Source organism: Meleagris gallopavo, chromosome 7, assembly GCF_905368555.1.
Source record: "Meleagris gallopavo chromosome 7, MGAL_WU_HG_1.1, whole genome shotgun sequence".
Classification (NCBI taxonomy): Eukaryota; Metazoa; Chordata; class Aves; order Galliformes; family Phasianidae; genus Meleagris; species Meleagris gallopavo.
In genome coordinates, this window is record NC_139410.1 from 10227351 (window position 1) to 10247955 (window position 20605).

Sequence of the window (20605 nt, forward strand, 5' to 3'; positions counted from 1 at the left end):
GAAAACCTCCCACCTTTGGGAAAGGTGAATAGATTGTTGGTAGCAGTTCTAGCAGCAACAGAACAAGAGCAGAGACAAAGAGCATAGGCTGAATACCATGGTTCACAGCAAGAGTCACACGGCAGTGCAAGCTGTGACCAAACCATAACGGGGAGAGCAAAGGTGGGAGGAGGAACCCTGAGACTATCAGAGAGAAACACAACTGACTATCATCGCATAGTACAATCAGGTGAAATGGCCGTGAGGGCCAGCAGTGACAATGTTCTGCTATGGAAAATGTCACTCCAGATTTTTTAGATTGAGCATACACATCCCCTTCTCATTCATTTGGTTTCTGTCCCCCAAGTTCTCCTGAGCTTCAACAGCTGTCACACATCAGTCCTCTCTACATCCTCACTGCTGTCATCTATCAAACTTTTGCCCTCTCTCCACAGTGGCCTTTATTCCATAGCATTCCCTTACTTCCTGCCCCATTCTCCAGAAGTACAACTAAAGAATGCTGACAACCTAGATAATATACTTAAAACAAGCAGAAGAATAAAAAGCTTTTTCATAATTGGAGCTACCACACTGTTCCTGGAGCCGACCCACCTAACAATCTGCCTCTCTGGAAAGTTCTTCCCATTACTGGCCTCATTGCTTCCTCTACTGTTCACAGGTCTCACTGATTTCATGACACTTGCAAGTGTCTTGTGGAAGATCCCTGCAGTTGAATAGCAGTATTCATTTTGGTTAATTTTTAAAACAACACCTAACAGAGAGCCTTCAGATCAACAGCTATTCTAATGTTTGGCAACATGGCCAAAGTGCAAGTAACACTCACAACCTCTCCTTCCACCATGAAAACAGGTAACTGTTTTAAATTATGGGTTCACAAAAATGCGGAGTGAAGAAAGCATCACTTAAGTTTTGAAGTCCAGCTCTCACTTCAGACCAGGCTTGAGTCTCTTCTGACTACTGCCACACACGTTCAGTTTTGTAACGTGCCTCATTAGTTATTAGAGATATCTATTAGGCTGAGAGAGAAACTACAAACTATGACTGCAGTTACCTGTTGGACACAGTTAAAGAGCAGGCATCAGAAGAGCTCAGGTACTGTGAGGAGAAACAACTGACCTAACCCTGCTCTTGCTCCTCTTCCTAACTAGCTGTACGCTTCTCTTGCTGCTGCTGAGGAACACATTTGTGCTCCTCCAAATGCCAGCAGCTTTAGGCAGCTAAATTGTTTCAGTAGCAACACAGCTACTGACACAATGGGAGCTCCATAACATCACTAACACTGACCTTGCTGTTGGCGGTGGCATGATCTGGCACATTTCTCTTCTTGAGCCACCGACACAAACCTGCACACACTCGCATACACGCTGCAGCATTCACATGGGGAGCTTGCTTATACCTTGAGAGCTGAGGTTTGCATGCAGTCCTACAGGCAGATATAAATTGGTGTGTCTCAACCTGCCAACCACAGGGAAGCTCAAACCGGTTGCTTTTCTCTACTTCCAATGGCTGTTTCCCTGCAAAAACTCCTTGAGAAAGAAGTTAGCACTCTGACCTGCACAGGCTCAGGAGTGAGCTGGACAACATGCTGCATACGCTCACTGTGGTGATGTCTGGACTCCTCCTCATAGATCACATCCCTCTCGTGCTGAGGAAGATTCAGGAAGCGGCGAATGGTGCAGAGGTTCTCCCAGAGGGTGCGGTTTTCTGGACTTGGGTTTTCTTTCCAGCGAAGTAGCTCGCACAGCCAGCCCTGCAACAAGAGGGTCAGCACAGTTAGTTCACTAAGCACTGAGGAACTAGATGTGAATGGAACATCAGCTAGACTTAAAGCAGACTTAAAGAGAGATGCTAGTTGGAAATACTCATAATTAGGATCAGCTAGTGATCCTAATAATTGTGTTTATAAGTCCTATTTTGTTGAATAGTTAGTTTGAAATTAACTCTGAATTGTCTTTGCGCTAAATGTCCTGTCTTCTCTCACATTTTGTGTGACTGGATCTCAAAAAGTTACCACTGTACTAAATCCTTCTGGACTGCTCCAGAGGGACTGAGAACATAGAGCACGGCAGTAGGAAGTGCCAGCACTTCAGGAGATGAAAACAACTCTAAAACACAAAGCCAGGCAGAGGGCAAGGTGGCAGAAGCTGTAAGGTGAGAACAGCCCCCCACATGCTCTAAGCATGTGTGGGGGTGACCCCAGGTCCCCAGCAGTCACCCAGGGATGGGTCTGTTGCTGTTCCTTTGTGGGGGTGCAGCCAGCCCACTTGGGGCTGAGGACAGCAATGCCTCTCCTGTGCGTGTGCACAAGGAGACAGGATGCAAGTGACAGAAAATGAGAAGATAATGCTGAGGATGCTGTCAACACGCCTTAGTGACTCCTGTCAAAATATTTTACCTAGTAGCTCTATAACCCATCATTTTTGAGCTGCAACTCAGCACTTTGACACCACTTCAACAGACACCTTACAATACCTAAAAAATAACTTGATCAACATTAAAGCTGTATGGTACAAGAAGTAGCCAAAATTGTGTTTTTCCAAACAGAGACAAGAGCAAGCTGAACAGACAGGTTCATTAGAGGCCCATACAGGTTTTTTGTTTTTTTTTTTTATTGCTTTATTATATCACAACTTGTAAGCCATTGACAACTTCTAACATGCATTATAAACCCTGTATATAATATCATAAGCCGTTGTTTGTCTCACTCTCCACTATGTCTTCTGCCTTCACCCCCCAAAAAAGGCAAGATTTGATTATCTCCGCTGCATCAGCCAAGACAGCAACACCAGCTGTTCTCATTGTGCAGCCTCTTCCTCGCGGCCTACATGTTAATAACCTGATCATTCCATTTTCTCCTTCAACTGCCGGCTGCAGCACAGCAAAGAGACAAAAACCCAGGCCCATCTGCAGCAGCTGTAGGCACTGAACTGTGAAGCCACTAGGGATTTATAAACTAATCTGTAACACAACACTGCCTTGTTTTTACAAGTGAGAGGCCACATTTGTGCAGACCTGATCTTTTCTTGCAATAAACTAGGAGAGCTGGGGGGTAGTGGGGCAAGGATGAAAACAAGATATCTAATCATTTACTTAGGGGAAAGAAAAAAAAAAACTATATTTTTCCAAGTATGACTAGTCTTTGGGTAATCTCTCAGCCAGGTTATGCCTGCATTTCAATTCAGTTTGACCACCTCTTGCCCTCAGCACTCCTCAATCCCCTTCCTCAGCTTAGAAATCCCCATGAACTTTCTTTTGGAGAAAATAAAGGGCAAAAAATCTCACAGTTCCATTGTGAGTTCTCAGGGGCTTCGCCATACAAAGGAAATAATTTTTGAGATAGTAAACAAACGATCTGTGGAAAAAACAAACTCGTGTTTCTCCCTGCTTTTCACTGATCTGAGTATGTTTCCACCAGAACTCTTTCAAACATTTCAGGCAGGTATGTTTAATACCTCCCCAGGGATGCTACAGCACCTGGACCAATCCTTCAGCAGCAAATAAAGGCAAAGCCCTGTACCTGTTGGAGCCGAGCCCAGCACAGGACAGGCCTGCAGCAGAACAGCTCTCTCTCTCTCTCTCCAGCCATAGACTGCCCAACTCCTCAGTGGAGGAAGCTCCACTTCCTAGAGCTGGCCCAGCCAGCCCAACAGCAAGGGCTGCATGTTGATTTATCTGTCCCGTTATAATCGGCGCTCATTACAATCACTTAGAGCAACACTACAGGCCTCATTATGGACAATGCACTCGCTGCCATTAGTCTTTAAGAAGGGTAGCGCTCAATTTGCCTGGCAACATGCGAGGTCCTGACCTTGAAGCTATTAGGGAAAAGATTAGACTGCAGTGTGACCATGTGTGCAGACATGAGCAAACGAAATTAATTTCTGGCAAAGGCAGGCACCAGGCAAAGACCTCGTCATCCTGAGGACACCTGAGAACTTCTCAATTCCCCAAAGGAGATAAGCTAATGGCACGTTTAAAGGAGCCTGGTTCTGAAGGTGAAGCACATCCATGGTATTTAGAGAGATATTAATCCAGTTTCCCCACAAAGTATTTGCTTGGCTGATCAGATTAAGGGATCTAGCCTTCAACAGCACACCCCCACCACAGCAGGCCCCAAGAAATCCGTGATACTTCACAGCCTCAGACATATTGCACCATGTGTACCCAGCTGCTACAATAATTAGCTTATGAATGTATCAGCTGGTTCTGTGATTTTTATAAATAATAACTAACCTACAGAGCAGAAAGATTTTCATGAGCCTAATATTAGCAAGAAATTGCAAGGTGCGCCTAACCCTGAATTGTCTTTGTGCTAAATGCCGTCTTCTCTCACATTCTGTGTGACTAGATCTCCCCAATGCCACTTATAAATATTTATTTTTCCATCACTAACAGCAATGTATTTGTGGCAGCTTTCTTCACAACAGCTATCGTTCACTCACCCCCACACATAGATGCACGTACCCACCATGTGCGTGTGCATGCTTATCTGCATCAAATCTCTCCTTTCATTGCTCTTTTCCTACCTTCCTCTTTATTTATTTGAGTACCCATTCTCTCATCCCTCCATTCAAGACTCCATCTATTTACGGAGCCACTTACTAGGTGATAGGTTGGGTTAGCATGTGAGAAAACATGGCACTGCAGCATACTCACACATTCTTTATGATTGCAAGTAACTGCCTTCCCCATATACAGATGAAAAGTCTGCATTGGATTCTTTAATTATTTATTTAAATAATCTTAGCACGCCATCCAAGAAAGTTTTGCAGTACCAGGCAAAAAAAAAAAAAAAAGTGTAAATGTCAAATAAAACAGTGACAGATGACAGTATTCTCTATTGAATAGCACCGTTTCTTCGTGCATGTTCAATGAGAACTCATGAATTATTAATACACAAATCCCCTTTTTCTGTTAAAAAAAATCAACTTGGGGTTTTTTGGTTGCAATTTTTTTTATTTTCTCTTATTTATTTCTTTGGGTCTGTGTATGTTACACAGTGCTTTCCAGAAGAATTATTTCATTTAAGAAATGCTAATATATAGAAGTCTTGGAGCTACAGCCATTTACAGCGAATTTTCATCTATAGCTGCATCTATTGGCACAAAGAAGGAAAAATAAAGAACAAGATGCTATCTTGCCACCTTTTCCCTTGCTCATCCACAACATCTGAGCTCATTTTATTACAAGTAAATTCAACTTATGTGAACTTATTCTAAAAAACTAACAAATAACACATCCTTCCTCAGAGCTGCGATACACTGTGTTTCTGATCATGCTTCCCTTGCACATCACAAGTCTCAGCACACAGCACAACCAGCCCCCTTGAGTGCCACAATTACCAGGAGGGTTTGATGCGTCAGTACGGGTGGCAGAATCCAGCCCTTACTGTCAGCTTCTAAGGTTCTTAAATGCGAATGTCTTCCATTAAAAATAAGAGGAGGAAAAACAGCACAACTAAAGATGCTTTTGGCTCTACAGTCAGGCACACCCAGTGCTTGTGGTTACAAGGAATTCTACTCAGAACTTCTTCATTTCACCCCAAAACTTGTAAAGGCATCAAGAACACAGCCCAAACCAGCTCACTAAGGAGAGCTGCAGAGAAGTCCCGGCCTCTATTTCTGCTGTTCTTGTGAGACAAGATTTTCTAAGCATTTTATTTGAAAAAACAAATAATATCATATTAATTTCCTATTTATAACCTCTCTGTCTCAAAATCAAATACATTTCCACATAGCTAAGCAAACATCAACAAAAATCTGCAGGAAGTCGGCCATTCTCATTGTGCTTTTATGCTGTTAAAGAAACAGTGTGCCTACTACATCAAGACATTAGCCCTGGCACACCAAAACCCCCTTGACGGACAGTTATTTGGTGCAGCAAGCCATATGCCATATTCTCTTCTCATTTACCCTGAGCCATTTTATTGCAGCCTGACCCTTTCACTTTTGCTAGTCTTATCCTAGAGCAGGGGAGGCTGCTCTGGCAGTCAAAGTTACCAGGCTACAATGAGATCAGGTTTTCCAGCGCTCAAAGAATGTATGCACAAGCATACTGCAGATGGTGATCAGCCTATGGTCAATCAAGGACCAAATTTTTGACTGAAGTACAAGTACCTGGGAAAAGTACAGAACAAGTTATGTTGGGGTTACAGGCCAGTACTCACACTTCTAGCAGCATCTTTACTCAGAGCCATGGAAGAAGGAAGTAGCTGGGTGTCCATGGGGCTCATTTACAAGCAGTCTTTCTCCCTGGACTGTGCTGGACTGTGAGAAACCTCCAGCCTAGATAAAGCTAACTAAACCAATCTTGCGCTTCCCTGCATTCAAATTGAAATTACTAATAATAATACAGTTGGTTTTCTCTACTGACATTTTCTAGGGTCTCCCATGAAAGTATGAGTAGGCAAATGAAGAGTTTTTAGTAAGAGTGATTCAGGAATAAATCTCAAAAATAAATGTAAAAGGCCATTTCCTCACCCACATCATCAGTGCAGAAAATGTCAACATATGTGACAAAAGGAAAAAAAAAGCAGCAATGATCAACATTATTCTTGAAAGATTAGAAAAGAAATGATGCATTATCCAGAGAAAGTTCCCGTTCTACACAGGATCATAGGGAGCCGTCTGGTCAAACTTTCTCAGCCTCTTGCCTCTGCTCAGTTTGGGACTCTGCAGTGTGAAATGAGCAGATAATATTCAGCTCTTGTTCCTTAGTCGCCAAACTCTCTTTCCATGAATCCAATAAGTGTCTATTAAAATAAATAAACCCCCTAATGATTCAAGATAACCTAATCAAGAAAGCTAAAATGGATAAAAGACTAACTGTAATGGAGAGTTCTGTCATGGCTTCAATGAATTCTTGATGAGGGCTGGGGGGAGGGGGACTAAACCTGAGAAGCTTTACTAGAAGCATTTTGGTACAGTTCAAGGTTAGTCACTCGATAGCCTGAGTTTTCTGTATCATGCAGTACTTTTCATCCTACAAAAATTTAAGGAAAAATACAAAGCACTTCCATGAGGCCTAGTTTCTTCTTAGTCTCATAAAACAAGAAATAATACAAAAAAATGAAGTACATGAACCCTGACACATCTTGGACCCATGGAACACCAAGTCTGCTTACACCTCTTGGGCTCAGAGGGAAGGATGCTGTTTGCTGAAGATACTTCCAGCGTGCCAAATTCAGACAAGCTTCTCTCTGCACTGGGGATGTAGTGCAGGCTCATGGCTAAGGCAAGCAGCATGCCAGCAGCTCCCAAGTCTGTCAATGGCTTCCTGAGCAAAGTCCCAGCTCCACAAGTGACCATGCTTTGCTCAGAGGCTGAGAGAGGCACTGTTGTAGAAGCTGTAGTGGGTGTCCAAATACACTTAAGAGAAATTTTAAGTTCAGTCACGGAGAGAAATGTCTTTCTGTACTTCCTGCATATGTGACAAGAACATTAAACTATCAGTACAACAGATAAGCCCTAGCTGTACAGATGTACAAGCATCATAAAGGCACTGAGGTGCTGTAGCAGGAAGAAATGCTGTATATGCATATACTGCATGCATCTTCGCAACCAGCGGACTTTTTCTAGTTGTTGTTCATTGTCACTGGAAGCTAAAGAGTTTAAGGGCACAGGAAATACCTATTCTAAGCTAAAAGGAGGAGGAAAGGCATTCCATCATACTGAAAAAGGGGGTATAAGTTGGGAGGGACAGACAATAAAGGATAAAACCTGCCTCAGAGGATGACTGCTCATCTCTCACAGTACTTGTGCATTCTGCTCAGAGCAAGAACAGTGTGATGATGGTGGCTGAAGGACTGAGACACATACAGTGTGGGCTCCTACTGTGGGGCTCCAACTTTAGCCAGAGAACAGGCTCCGAGACTAGTGCCTGGGATCTCACAAGGAAAAGTCAGGAAAAAGACAAGGAATTGACAGAAAAAGTATTTCTATCCACAGCCCTACATTTCTCTTAACTTGAAGGTCCTTAACTTTTCTGTCCCCAACACTTGAATTTATTTTTGATTTATTTTTAAATGAGGCAAAGATAAGAACCGGAGACACAGCTTTGCCAGCTTAACATTTTGTTTCAAAAGCTGCTCAAAGGGTTCTCTCTTACTTTACTGTGGTATAACTAAAACAAATCCAGTCCCTTGGGGAAGAATTTCAGTTGCTGGTGTTTGCTTTCTGTTTTTCTGAACTAGTGATGCTGGAGATCAGATCCTTCCATCTACCCTGCCCTGGCCCAGGGCCGATCCTCTGCAGCACCACTCCTCTGCAGGCCAGGTTGATTACAGAGACACTCCTGCCCTGGGAGAGCTGTAGGAAGTTCAGCCTCTCATGTTCATACAATCTTTACCCTTCCTCTGACTGTCAGCAAGGGCTCCAGTCAGATATGTCCACTATTTATTTTGATAATGACTGTTTATTATGAACAGATCTATATTCCTAAACTTGCTTTACACAGCACAGCCTCAGCAAGGACCCTCACTAGTAGAGGTCAGCATGGTTACCATGCTGCATAGCATTATAGAAGCACTGACACAAGATGACGGGGAAGTGGTTTTCCCCAAACTTGATCCATAGACAAGTTGCAGAACTGGACACAGAAACCAGAAGTCTGTCAGGACTGTCCTGACGGTTCAAACCTGGAGCAACCCAAGGTCAAAGTCCTTGCCTGACCCATTGCCCCATTCTAGAGGCACACTGGCCAGCCGAATCTCTCTAAAATGGCACACAGATAATTCCATGTGATTTAAATATAACCAGGAGATTCTGAAGCACAGATAAAAGGCCAAATCCAGTGTTCAGAAATACTCTCAATATGATACTACAGGTCCCAGATTTAGTCATTTAAGGGACAAAAGGCACTAGCATGCAGTATTGCCTGAGATGCATGCTGTCCAGTGGGTGCATCACTAACAGCTGGTATCTAGAATAGGATGACAACTTTGGAGGCTGTTTGAAGGGTGCTGTGCCACTTCAGCTCCTGCTGAGGACAAAGGGATGCACAACACTTCTCAAACAAGACAAAAAATATCCAGATATGTCACATGGAATAAAATGTATATTAATGAAAATATTCTGACATTGACAAATGAGTCAATGTCTAAAATGAATGGCTTGAGACCCTTATGAATTTTGAGCCCCTAACAGGAGAGTCTTGCATACTACCTCGATACTTCCACGTGATCCTGCACATTGCATGCATGTTGACTTGTGAGGTCCACAATCTGTACCCTCAGTTTCTATCAACTGCCCTTTGCTTTCATTGCTGAACCAATAATCTGCCACGACTTAAGAGTAAAGATGGCTACTTGTTAAATTAGAAGTCAATTAAGTCTATCAGTAGATGATGCTGCTTGCAATAACTGTTCTCAGTGGGTACTACTCTTCCTGTATGAAGACAGGAGATGAAATGAGGCCTCCATTGGCTCTGGATTCTCTCTTGGGTACACAACATACAGCCCCACATATAAAATGTCAGAACAGCCCTGTCGGAGATTCACTGGCTGCTAAAACTGTGAAGATCTCACAGCATCGTGGATTGCTGTTGACAGAAAAGCAGCGCCCAACACAACACATGCCTTGTTAGCAAACTGGAAGCCTCTCAGTTGTCTGGGGTGAGGGAATAATAGAGGAAGCCAGTGCAATGCAAGCCAGGCCTGTGGAGAACAGCACGTGAACAAACCTTGGCGAAGAGTCCAAGCAAACCCTCAGACTAGCTCTTTTTTTCCCCTCTTTCAAACTCTCTTTCTTTTGTAAATATGAACACTTTTCAGTGTGCACTTCCCAGCATGTAACTGAGCTGGTGAAATCAGCACCATTGTCATCAGGAGAGCCTGCAACTGGCACAGCAGACCTGTACAAAGCAATGGGAAAGCACCACAGCTAGGTTTTAGGTAAGCTGACACTGACTTTTCCACCATATAACGGCACCTCTCCTACACAAACTACCATGTCCTTAGTTTCAGCACTGCACTGTCCTGGGGGGCACATGGACAGCTGCAGCACAGCATAGGCACTCCTAATCAGGCCAAGGGGTGGGCCACACAGGTGAGCTTTGGAGCTGGGGAGCCATGTACCACTAGGGTTTGTGGCTGTAGCTTCTCTGTCCCTGCCTTCCAGTTCTCTCACAAACCATTTTCATGCTCCAGCAGAGAGCTATGACATCTCAGCATGGCAAATGCTGGGTCATCCCAGGGAGCCAGTATTGCTTTGGCAGGACTGTGAAACAAAAGAAACATCAGCCTGAGAAATTCTTCTTTATTTGCCTCTGTTGAAGAAACAAAACCTTTATGGGCAGTAACTCTGCTTTAAACGATAACACGTGTGGATCCTGCGCTTATCCTTTTGCATCTGGCTTCCAAAATCTGCCCTGATCTTTTTCCACGTGAAAGACTATGAAGCTTATTTTTGTTTTGGTGCTAGTGTGCATCACTGCCAGAGAAACTGGCACACACTGAAGCTAGCGAGCCACCCAAATTACTGTTGGGTGGTTCAGTCCCTCTCTATTTCAAGAAGCCTCTGGGTATAATGACAGGAAGCTTACAAGCAATTTCAAGCCAAACTCCAGAGAAGCTGGCATTCAGTTTGTGCTACACGCTTCTTATTAAAAGCTGTCCAGTCCGGATTCTGGGTGGAACTTTGATATCTGCATGGAGTAAAGAATAAGGGGCACGTTTGCAAAATCAATTGTGCAGTTTTTATATTTACTGCACGTTTACCACATATGTCATTTATTACACAGTGGAAAACCGTTAAATGCACAGTAGTTGTGCCAAGTGGCATTATGCTTTTAACAGCTTTATTCGTTTAACAGCTCCAGTTCTCATTATATTTTGCCATGTGGTACATGAGATTTTTATGCATTTAACAGTTTAAGAGGGTTCCATGGTATTTTCCTTTCATGTATTTCATACTGTGCCTGGGATTTTGTTGGGGGGCTGAGGGGTTGTGGACTGTAACCCCTGTACTCGGACAAGATAAAGCAAAAGGCAAAGAAAATTAATGATTAAATGAAGAAGGAAGAAAATGGATCAGACCTCCAAATGCGTGGGCACAAATACCTGTAACAAGGACAAGGCACTCCCATGTGCTTTGATAGCCTCTGATGCTTTGTTTATATGCCTTTCAATTTCTTATTTTACATCTACTTTAATGACTACAATATTGCTTTCCTTCACAGAGGGAAAAAATGTATTTAGTAGAGTACATGCACCTAGATGTTTCTAACCCTTCCACACAGAGGCATTTGTGCATTCTTGTGTGCATATTGATGCCCTCTCCTTAGCACAACTGAGTAATTTCATTCATGATCAGAAGCAGCTCTTCTCACACAGAGTAAACAATTGGTTCCAAAGGAGGACAGCGTTTTTTGTAGGAAGGAGACCATGGAACCATCATCCGCTTGTGGTCCTTCCTACAAAAAACGCTGTCCTCCTTTCCACAAAATTCATACTGATACATTATATTTTTTTAAACAGTTGGATAAAATTTTTAAATTAATGGATTCTCTTCAAGAATTTCACTCCAGCTTAGGTTTGCCCACATGTATTTTTTACATCCAATGTGAAAATTAATCCACGAGAACACACTGTGGTGCCCTCTCATCTTTTTTGTAAAAATGACTGGATTTGATGTGAATTGTTCACATGGCAATACTGCATGCAGCACATACAATGTGAGGAAAAAAAAAAAAAGGAAACACCTTCCTAACATGCAGTTTCCCCATTAGCTTCCTTCCATTAATTACTTAAGAAAACGTTTTTTTTTTACCTGCAAAACAAGAAGGGTATCATCATTTTGGAAGGTCCTTGTCCTACTAATTGATGTGTAAGTTATATGCTACAAGTGGGAAAAGACATGTGTGTTTGTACAAAATGGGGAGGAAAGCTCAGCTGCAAGCCGGTCCTTTTTTCAGTCTATTTTAAAAGGAAAAAGGAAACCACTTAGGCAGGCAAATGCCAGAAACACTACAGGTTCCCCAGAGATGAAGGTTATTATTATTGTATGAACAGATGTATTTTTATTGGTGGGAGGAGAATATAGGTCTAGCTCCAACCCCAAAGTTGGCTTTAAAAACAAAACCCCAAAAAGAATGAAATCCCCTCTACCACTCACCTGACTTTTATTGGCAGCCACCTTGGCAAACAGAGCTTGAGATACCTTGGCCCTTTTCATCTCCTGTTGGATCTCGTCATAAATGGCAGCTGTGATGTTGACGTTGGCGCCGTCCGCCTTAATGGGGAGGTCTGTTGTTGGTGTCGAGGTTTTGGCCTACCAAGAGACCATGAAAATAATAATTAAAAAAGTGCTGCTTTCAGCCCAGCCATCTGTGCAGAAATTATCAAAGGATTTCAGTCAGCTGATGCCAAACTGCATTAGCTACAGAGGGACACTTCCTGTCCATTATTCTAATCAGGTTAATTGTGATTGGAAATAATTGCAGTGCATTCCTATAGGACATACAAGGCCCTGTCAACTCCCCCCTCTCCCTCTCCCAGCATGTTTATTGAGCAGCTCAACAACACGATAGGTAGCTGGGCGCTCGGCTGCAGGCAGTCGCTGAAGTTTGCTCTGCCAGCTAGCTGCCACGGCACTGACACCAGCCTCTACTTTCTTTCCCCCTCTTTAAAAATGGCCTACACCTTGGAGGAAGAGCCAATTCTCCCAGAAAAAATGAGTAAATGGGTAGAGGTCTCTAAATAATAAATTATTATTCAATTTAATGCACTCCCTCAAGTCTCTCTCATCCTTTATTAAAACTATACATATGTCATTTGAGTATGTATGGTTTCCCAGCCTTATCATCATTATGCTGGCCAGACAGTCACCTAATTTCACCTAGGAAATCAGTGGAAATGAAAAAAAAAAAAAAAATCATTTCATAAAGCTGGGCTTTGGCATGCCTTTGATGTGCTGCCCTCATTCTCCTAAACTCATATTGAGATTTTGTGTATTCCACTGCACTCCTTTTAATTGAATGATTTCCCATCAGCTTCTGTGACAAATGAAGGACAATAACGGACGCTGCCAGTACCTTCTCCAGGCTGGACTACCCTTGCAAGGCTGCTATCAGTACAATGCTGTAGGCTTCTATGAGATTTTTATTTTAAAGCCCCTCAGCCTTGGCCACTCTCAGATGGTGGAGGCAGGTGAGGGACAGGAGGCAGCGCTCACAGCACCAGTAGCCTCTTGGAGCCCACATTTCACTTGCCAGGGCTGATACTTGAAATCCTACATCTTTCAAGGGAAATACATAGGTTACTGACATAAAATCCCCATTTTCTCTTGAGATGTGAAAGTCTTAGGAAACAAACTAAGCTAAGTCACAAAGCTCACGCTTCCAGATAGATTCAAACCTCCCATAAATCCTGGTGATATTCAGTCATCTGGTCCAATCATAAGCCTTTTCAGCTGGTACATGCCATTTTAACTAGGTAGACGTGGCCAAACACCTCTTTGTTAATGAGAAGGTTAACTAGGCAAAACCAAGCCTTCTGAACTTCTTTTGTTTTGCTTTCCTCCAAATCTTCCTGTGCCTAACATCTTTTCTATTCCAAGGCCCACATTAATAACGGAGACAAAATTCAATCAAGACAATGATCTAATCACTCTTCCTAGTGCTTGCAGATAAAGCCTTCATCAACGTGTATCTCCTCTCTTTCTGAAGTCAGGCTAGGGATCAGGAAGAGATCACTGTGCACAACCCACACAGTGCTGCATGGCACAGCAGCCAACTGAATGTGTGCACCGTGCTCAGCAAGGGCCCCCTACAGCTTTGTGCCTCCTTGGCTTGTTTCCTAGCTGTTCCAACACAACAGCACTCTCAGCACAGGACCCATAGAGAAAGGGCTGGAGATTTCTGCATCTCTGCATTAAGAGTAGGGCAGTAGGAGCACAGTTGGGGCAGACCAGGGCCTCTGGTGCCCCGGTACCACTGGGGACCAAGGCCAAACTCATCCACAGGCCCTGACCATGAGTGGGTACAGCCCTATGGATGGACTGACAGGGACAACGAGCTCCAAAATTCAATCCTCAGAGATAGGCAAGAGATGGGATAGTTGTGAGGAACATAGGAAAGCGCCGAAGAAATCATGGGAAAGGAAGAGGACTGTCCAAATCTGTCAGGATTCATTTAGTGGAGCTTAACTGAAGACATCGCAGTGCTGTGAAGGGTATAAAGAAAGCCTTCCCAGGTGATGGAGCCTTTGATTAGCACAGCAGCTGAAGTCACCAAGGCCTGGTAGGTGAGGCCTGAATTCTGAGAACAAAATTAGCATATAAAGGAAAGTTTCAAAACGCATCTTGTCCTGCACAGATCTCCTGCACTGCCAGCTCCACAGCCAGAAATCAGGAGCCAGCCTGCCCAATGCACCTCGATAGCTGGGCTCTTTTTTATTTAATCATCAGAATAGGTAGGACAAGTGCCAAACAGTAATATCACAAGCAAGTGTTTAAAGTCAGAGGCCTGGATTCAAAATTGATCTTCATATTAGCAAGAAGTTTGCCATTATTGAAATGTCTCACTGCAAATGGTGAAAAAAAGAGAAAGAAAACAAAAAAAAGAAAAGGGTTTGTAATCACAGTGCTAGAGTGCTGAAATCCCAGCAGTTAATGCTGGTCTTCAACAGAGAGAAGAGAGTTGGCAACATGTACACAATAACCTTTAAAAGTTCAGAACCTCTTCCCCCAAGTACTTGCATCCTCTTGCTAGATGGATCCACTGCTCTCACCTCCGCACCGGTGCTATATCACATCTGTCTGTGCTTGGGGAATACCCTGAGGGGCTTTGGGTTCCAGAGTGATGGAGTCATGCTAGGCGACTCCTTGTGCTCATGAGCCCACCTCCACGGCTGTCCCATCACTTAACTACACTCTATCCAGCGCACTAAAAAAAATCATTCCCAGAAGTACTGCCTCAGGAGATTGGTATCTATGGAAACCATGTTTCAAAATGACATTAAATCAACTTCTTCAGCACTGTAACATAATTCTTGAAAGACCAGTATAGCTCCTCCTCACTAGTTAGCACTGCTACCCTCAAAGCACCATTATCTGGGGTATACAACATATTTGCCTGGGGAGGCAATGTTTCAGGATGGCTGCATGGTATATAACAGGGAACTTGTCTCACTGGGACTAATATCAGGCATATGGGGAAGCACAGTAGCCGAGCTGCCTGCCCAGGAGCTGGGAAGCAGCCTAATTTGCAGAGGTGTCCAAGTTGTCAAAACAGCACCTGTGCTGACTGGTGCTGGCCCTCAGAGGACTGGGGAAATTTTATCCAGCGGGCACAAGACAAGCACTGGGTACAAAAAGGTTTCTGTATTGCTTTTGGTGATTAAAAAAATCTCACAATATTCTACCAGATTCTTCAAGAAAATAAGGGAAGGGCGAGCTGCTTTATATTTCTAGCGTATGGTTTTCTAACAATGCTTCACCCTTAAAAGAAGAACAAAATTTTCCTTACTTAAAGCTGTCACTAGAACACGGGGAAGATTTCTTATTTTGACAGAGGAAAGAGACAGAGTGACAGATCTGACAGAGATCTGATTTTTATTTTCACCGGACTGCACTAACTCACCCATTTCTTTCTGGTTTGTTTTTTTTTTTAATTATTATTGTTCTATTCAAGTTATGAAATCTATTGCACTAAATATTAACAGTAATAAGCTAATTCTTTCATGAAAACATAAATGCAGAAAGAGTTTACACTATTTAGATGTTAAAATAGTTCTCTTCAGAATTTTATTTTCACAGAAAGATAACTAAAAACAGTTAAGAGTTATGCAACAATGAAATTTGCATATTACAAAAATTCAGCATTGAATCATGCTTGGCAAGATGTGCTTGCTTTCAGTGAAAGCAGTTCTTTATATCATGTGTAGTGGTAGAGTCCACCCAAACATATGAACTGAGCTCAACAGTTTCTACAAAATCAGCACACCTTAAGGATAATCTACGTGCCTTTAACCCTCTGCCCCAAGACTCTTATTTTTAGCAGCTGCTGCTCCAGTATTCAGGATGAGAATTGCTCAGTAATATTATAAGCATGGTTAAGACATGCACAGCCCAAGTGAGCACTCAGAGACTCTGCAGACTGCACAACTGTGGAAGTACCAGAGCAGGAGGGTTACAAAGGCCTGTTTATGACAGATGAAGAAAAGTGCTAAACCCGAGCTGTCACATCTGCACAATTAGAAATTTCAAACTCAAGTTACACAAATGTCATGACAAGAGTTAATTGTTGTCTTTGTGCAATCACCTTTTCCGTTTTGGAGTATATGTCTGGGACAGCAAGAAGCCTGGCTGAATGGTGGATACACTATGACAGTGTAGTACCTGCATGTTCATTCTTAGCGCAAAGGAACAACTTACATAGAGAAGTGGATAGGAACAGAACGTTAATAAACCTGGTTAGTTAAGTCTACTGGTTTAGAGCTTCAAAGCATCATCTCCTGCCCTAGCACCATGCCCATCTCTACTTTCTGTACTTCAAATAATTACTAGTGTAAACTAACTAAAGGATTGTCATTTCCTAGGCAGAGTGCACTGATTTCTAACTCACTGTTGGCTCCTAATCACTGCATGTTTTTGACTGCAACATCTATGTGTCTCCCCACAAGCTCAGAAATTTCCTGTGTTCTGTAGAACATCACAGTGCACTAACACAAAAAGTTATGTAAATAATCTTTCTATAATGTAGTCTAAAACACTCTATCTGGAAAGCCCGCAAGCAACCATTCAGGTACTAAAATCACAGACTCTTTTTTGCATTTATGGCATTGATCAAAGCTAGAATCATCACTAAGTCTTGTTGCAACTCAATAAACACCTCTTAACAGCCTCTCCAAGTCCTTATAAAAGGATTTCCACAACTCACCTGAGCAAAGGGAGCAACATACAAGGGAAGGGCAGAGAAAAACTCCTTTCCTGGACTAATATTAGCACAGGACCACATAACATACAAAGGATCACATCTTACCTGGGGGGTTCTAGAGGAGCTTGGGCTGCTGGCTGCTGAAGACACCATGCTCACATTAGGGTTCATGCTTCTCTCTCTTTCATCCTGATAGATTCGATCCCGTTCCGAGTCAGGCAAGTTGAGGAAATTCTGCATCGCCCTTAAGTTTACCAGGAGGGACTGGGAAGCTGTCCTCGGGTCTTCTTCTTTACGCAGGATCTCAGACAACAAGCCCTGGATAAAAAAATTTATAAGTCCGGTCACATGGTGGTGTTTTAAATTTGTTTAGAAAAGCCTACATCAGAATCTCATAGCATCTTCCACAGGGAATATTTTGTAGGAAAGTGCTGTCTTGTGAGGGCTGGAGTTTATTTTGCAACTGTCCTATTCTGGCACTGTAATAAACATATAAATAAGCATGTGAGCACAGAAATCCGGGATATAAAGGCAGGTGCACTGGGTAGAAGAAACTGCAGTTACCACCAGGTGCTTGCAGCAAATATTTTAGGAGCTGTTATATGTCTCCCTCTCCCTCTCTCTCTGTCTTGTCTTGATGCTGGGAATGCTTGGCAGGCCTGTTCATCTTTGGCAAATCTGCCAAGTTTGGTAAATTTAGTTTTGACATTTAAACAGTGCAGGAGGTTTATAAAGAAAAACATTTGGTTGGGTTTGATGTTATAGTCCATTCATTTTGGTTTGGACACTTGTTTCTGAGAGGAGAAAATGCAGTAAATAATAAAGCCTTAGAATATAGCTGTAGGAATTTAACCCATTCTTTTATGCCTTATTTTAAAATACCATGGGCTTCTTGCTGCAACAACAAATTAACACTATGTTCACTTAATTTTAACAAAAACCATTCTGCCAGGAGGTAAGCAGCACAAAATTTAAAAAAAAAAAAAAAAAAAAAAAAAAAAGGGAGTTGGAGAGAGAGGAAAATAGTATTAAATGAAGCTTAAGTCTAATGATGAGATTAAAGTAATGCATAACTGCAAGCACAGCTTATGTGGAAGTCAGGGCACAATATACAAGCCTGAAGGGAGCCTACATAACCAACTAGAGCAAAGCACGTTCCACCCACGTTCCAGAGGCACCTACCACATCCCCACTTCACAAGAAGACATCTCACTCCCAGAAGCGATAACAGTCCCTTCCTGAGCCAAGTGCTCACATACACTGCTGTACAAGGAAGCAGTGCCACAAGCCCCAGGCCACCATGGGAGCTGCGGCCTTCAGCCACAAAGAGGACACAGGGCCCCACTGCGATTCGGCCACAGCTGCTGACATGGATGTTTTGCACCACTACTGCACAGCCATGACTGAGGCAAGCTGCCTCACCAGCACTTCTTTCTTGTAAGGAAAACGTTACCAGAAAACAGCCACCTAGTCAAAACCCTGTAACATTCAGCCTATTTTCTTCCATACCAGAGTCTCCCCCTGAAAGATTTGCTAAAACACTGGTCATACAGTTGAGTAACGTGCAAATGCCAACATTGCTGCTATTTACTGATCTTACTAATAGAATTCCTGACAAAACCAACAGACAGGCAAACAAGTGTCCGTATCTACTTTTATCTGTTATCTGCTATTGAACATCTACATTAAAAGACATACGTGCAAGCTCTGCTTCAGCAGCATGTATGCCTGAAGTGCTTGAAATAAGCTCCAAAGGTTACCTGCAGGTTGGCTGGACACAGTTCACCTTTTCAGCTCTTAATCTACAAAAGAAGAGCTTCCTCCTCGTGGTTTCCCTGCAGATCCCAGATGGCCCAAACTGGGCCTGAAGGCATGGCAGGACCCTCAGACCAGGAATGGGAAGAGGGGGCTGGAGGGAGGCCGGCAGGTGGAGCAGGCCCGCACAGACGCCAGGCAGGCCCTGGCATTGCTTCTGTCACTCTGCAGCCCTGACAAAGCCATGAGCTTGTACCCAGATTCCTTCTTAGAGTTTACCACCCCTCAGGGAAACTAGGGATCTTCTGTAAAAGAAATTCCAAAGTTTGCCAGACTCACGTGCTGCACATTAACAGAAACAGGACATTTCAGAAAGCTGAGCCTGTGACTTGAGGCATTCCAAGATCAATACAGCATGTCCCTATTATAATTTCCCCTTAAAGTCAGCGGAAAATTCTCCAAAGGCAGTAAACAAATATCAATTCCACAGATTCTCTAAATTTTTGCTTTTCCAGGTCTTAAAGGTAACTTTTTTTGTTTCCCCTTTGGGTCAGCTTCCAAAAATTAATGGGGTTGTGGAAAGAAAGGTACTAGAAAGCTTCTGGAGCTGACTCTAAGACCGTTTTTTCTCCTCCCATCTTAGCCTGGCTAAATTTATGGTTCAATTTCAAAAATGGAGAGCATATGTGAAAGCATGCCAGCAATTACTTTTCGCAGTCATCGACTCCGTATGTAAATTAGGGGCACACAGGTACACGTGGCTCAGTCATGGTACTGACAAGGTATCTTACTGCCTGAGACACCAGCTCTGGGCTTGGGGACTCCAACTTGGCACCAGAAAGGGTACATCACAGGAGGGAGTCGACGGTTCTGACCTTAGTTTGTGCTCGTGTTTCTATGAAGATCTCCTCCTTTACAGAGATGTAGTATTGCACACCACATCTCAGTCACTAGACTCTACAAGACCACATCAGTGGTCACTGGACCCTGCTCCAATGCTCATTCCGTGCCTACAGGTAGGAAATCTGGCTGCAACAAGTGGTCTGCAGCTCAGCTGTAGTAGGCAAAGCACTTTGACAGCTCCAGAGCCATGTTAACAGCAGGACAGATAACAAGAAAACCAACTTAGAGGGAAAAATCTCCTGTCCTCCTGCAATGAAAGATAAACAGTGCTGGTAAACAACAGTGGCTAGATAGCTGAGCGGTAGAATAGAACAATAAATTTAAGTGTCTTGAGAGCAATAATGTTTACAATAATATAATTCTGAGCTACTGAAGTATACACAAACTAACCAGAGAGCAACAATATAAAAATAAAGTGATATTAAATAATCCGTTCAGCCTTTTTGTCACCTGCAACAAATTAGGCTTTCAATATGCAAAACATCTTCCTTCCAGAAAAACAAATGATCGTGATTTCATTTAATTGTAATTTAATGAGGCATAATTTATTTTTTAAAGTGATATACACCAGGTGTGTGGTGAGGAAACTGGCTCAGCCAGACAAACCCTACTGTTTCTATTTTTGAGAAAACCCTACAGCCAGCCAGATAATGTTTTCATTTCTGCAAATTGTATTTCTGCTGGAGGGGCTGGGGGGGGAGGGAACCCACAGCACTCATACTTTTGTTATAAAATTCCATTGGCTAAATTAGCTCATTCTGACTTACTTACATCTCATGTTTAAATAAATAAATAAATAAATAATACTGGCAGTTTGCAGAGCAATCAACTCAACCTAAGAGAAGATCCTCGGGGACTAGAAAGTCTTGTACTGATTTTACATGACCAAACAGGTCTCCATTACCAAACACAGCTTTTAGGATGAATTTCAGGTTAGGTAGCTTATTAAAATCTTTGCTTTTCCACTCCTGGGCATCATTTTTAAGCCAGTTACTGAAGAGGCAATGGATGAAAAGTTGAACAGTTGCACAGGCTCTGCTCACAGCTGAGCTGTGCTATACAAGCATCCCGAGAG

At 42.9% G+C, this 20605-nt stretch overlaps 1 protein-coding gene across 4 annotated transcripts in view; it reads right to left on the bottom strand.

Annotated features, from left to right (window-relative positions):
* Positions 1 to 20605, bottom strand: part of SATB2 (SATB homeobox 2) — a 126871-nt gene that overhangs the window by 22432 nt on the left and 83834 nt on the right. For all 4 annotated transcript variants that reach the window (XM_085227978.1, XM_085227976.1, XM_085227977.1 and 1 more), the window contains 3 exons: positions 16978 to 17190; positions 12111 to 12266; positions 1553 to 1750 (listed from right to left, as the gene is read on the bottom strand). In XM_085227978.1, coding sequence (XP_085084104.1) covers positions 1553 to 1750; positions 12111 to 12266; positions 16978 to 17190 — 567 coding nt within the window. The remainder of the gene's footprint in view (positions 1 to 1552; positions 1751 to 12110; positions 12267 to 16977; positions 17191 to 20605) is intronic.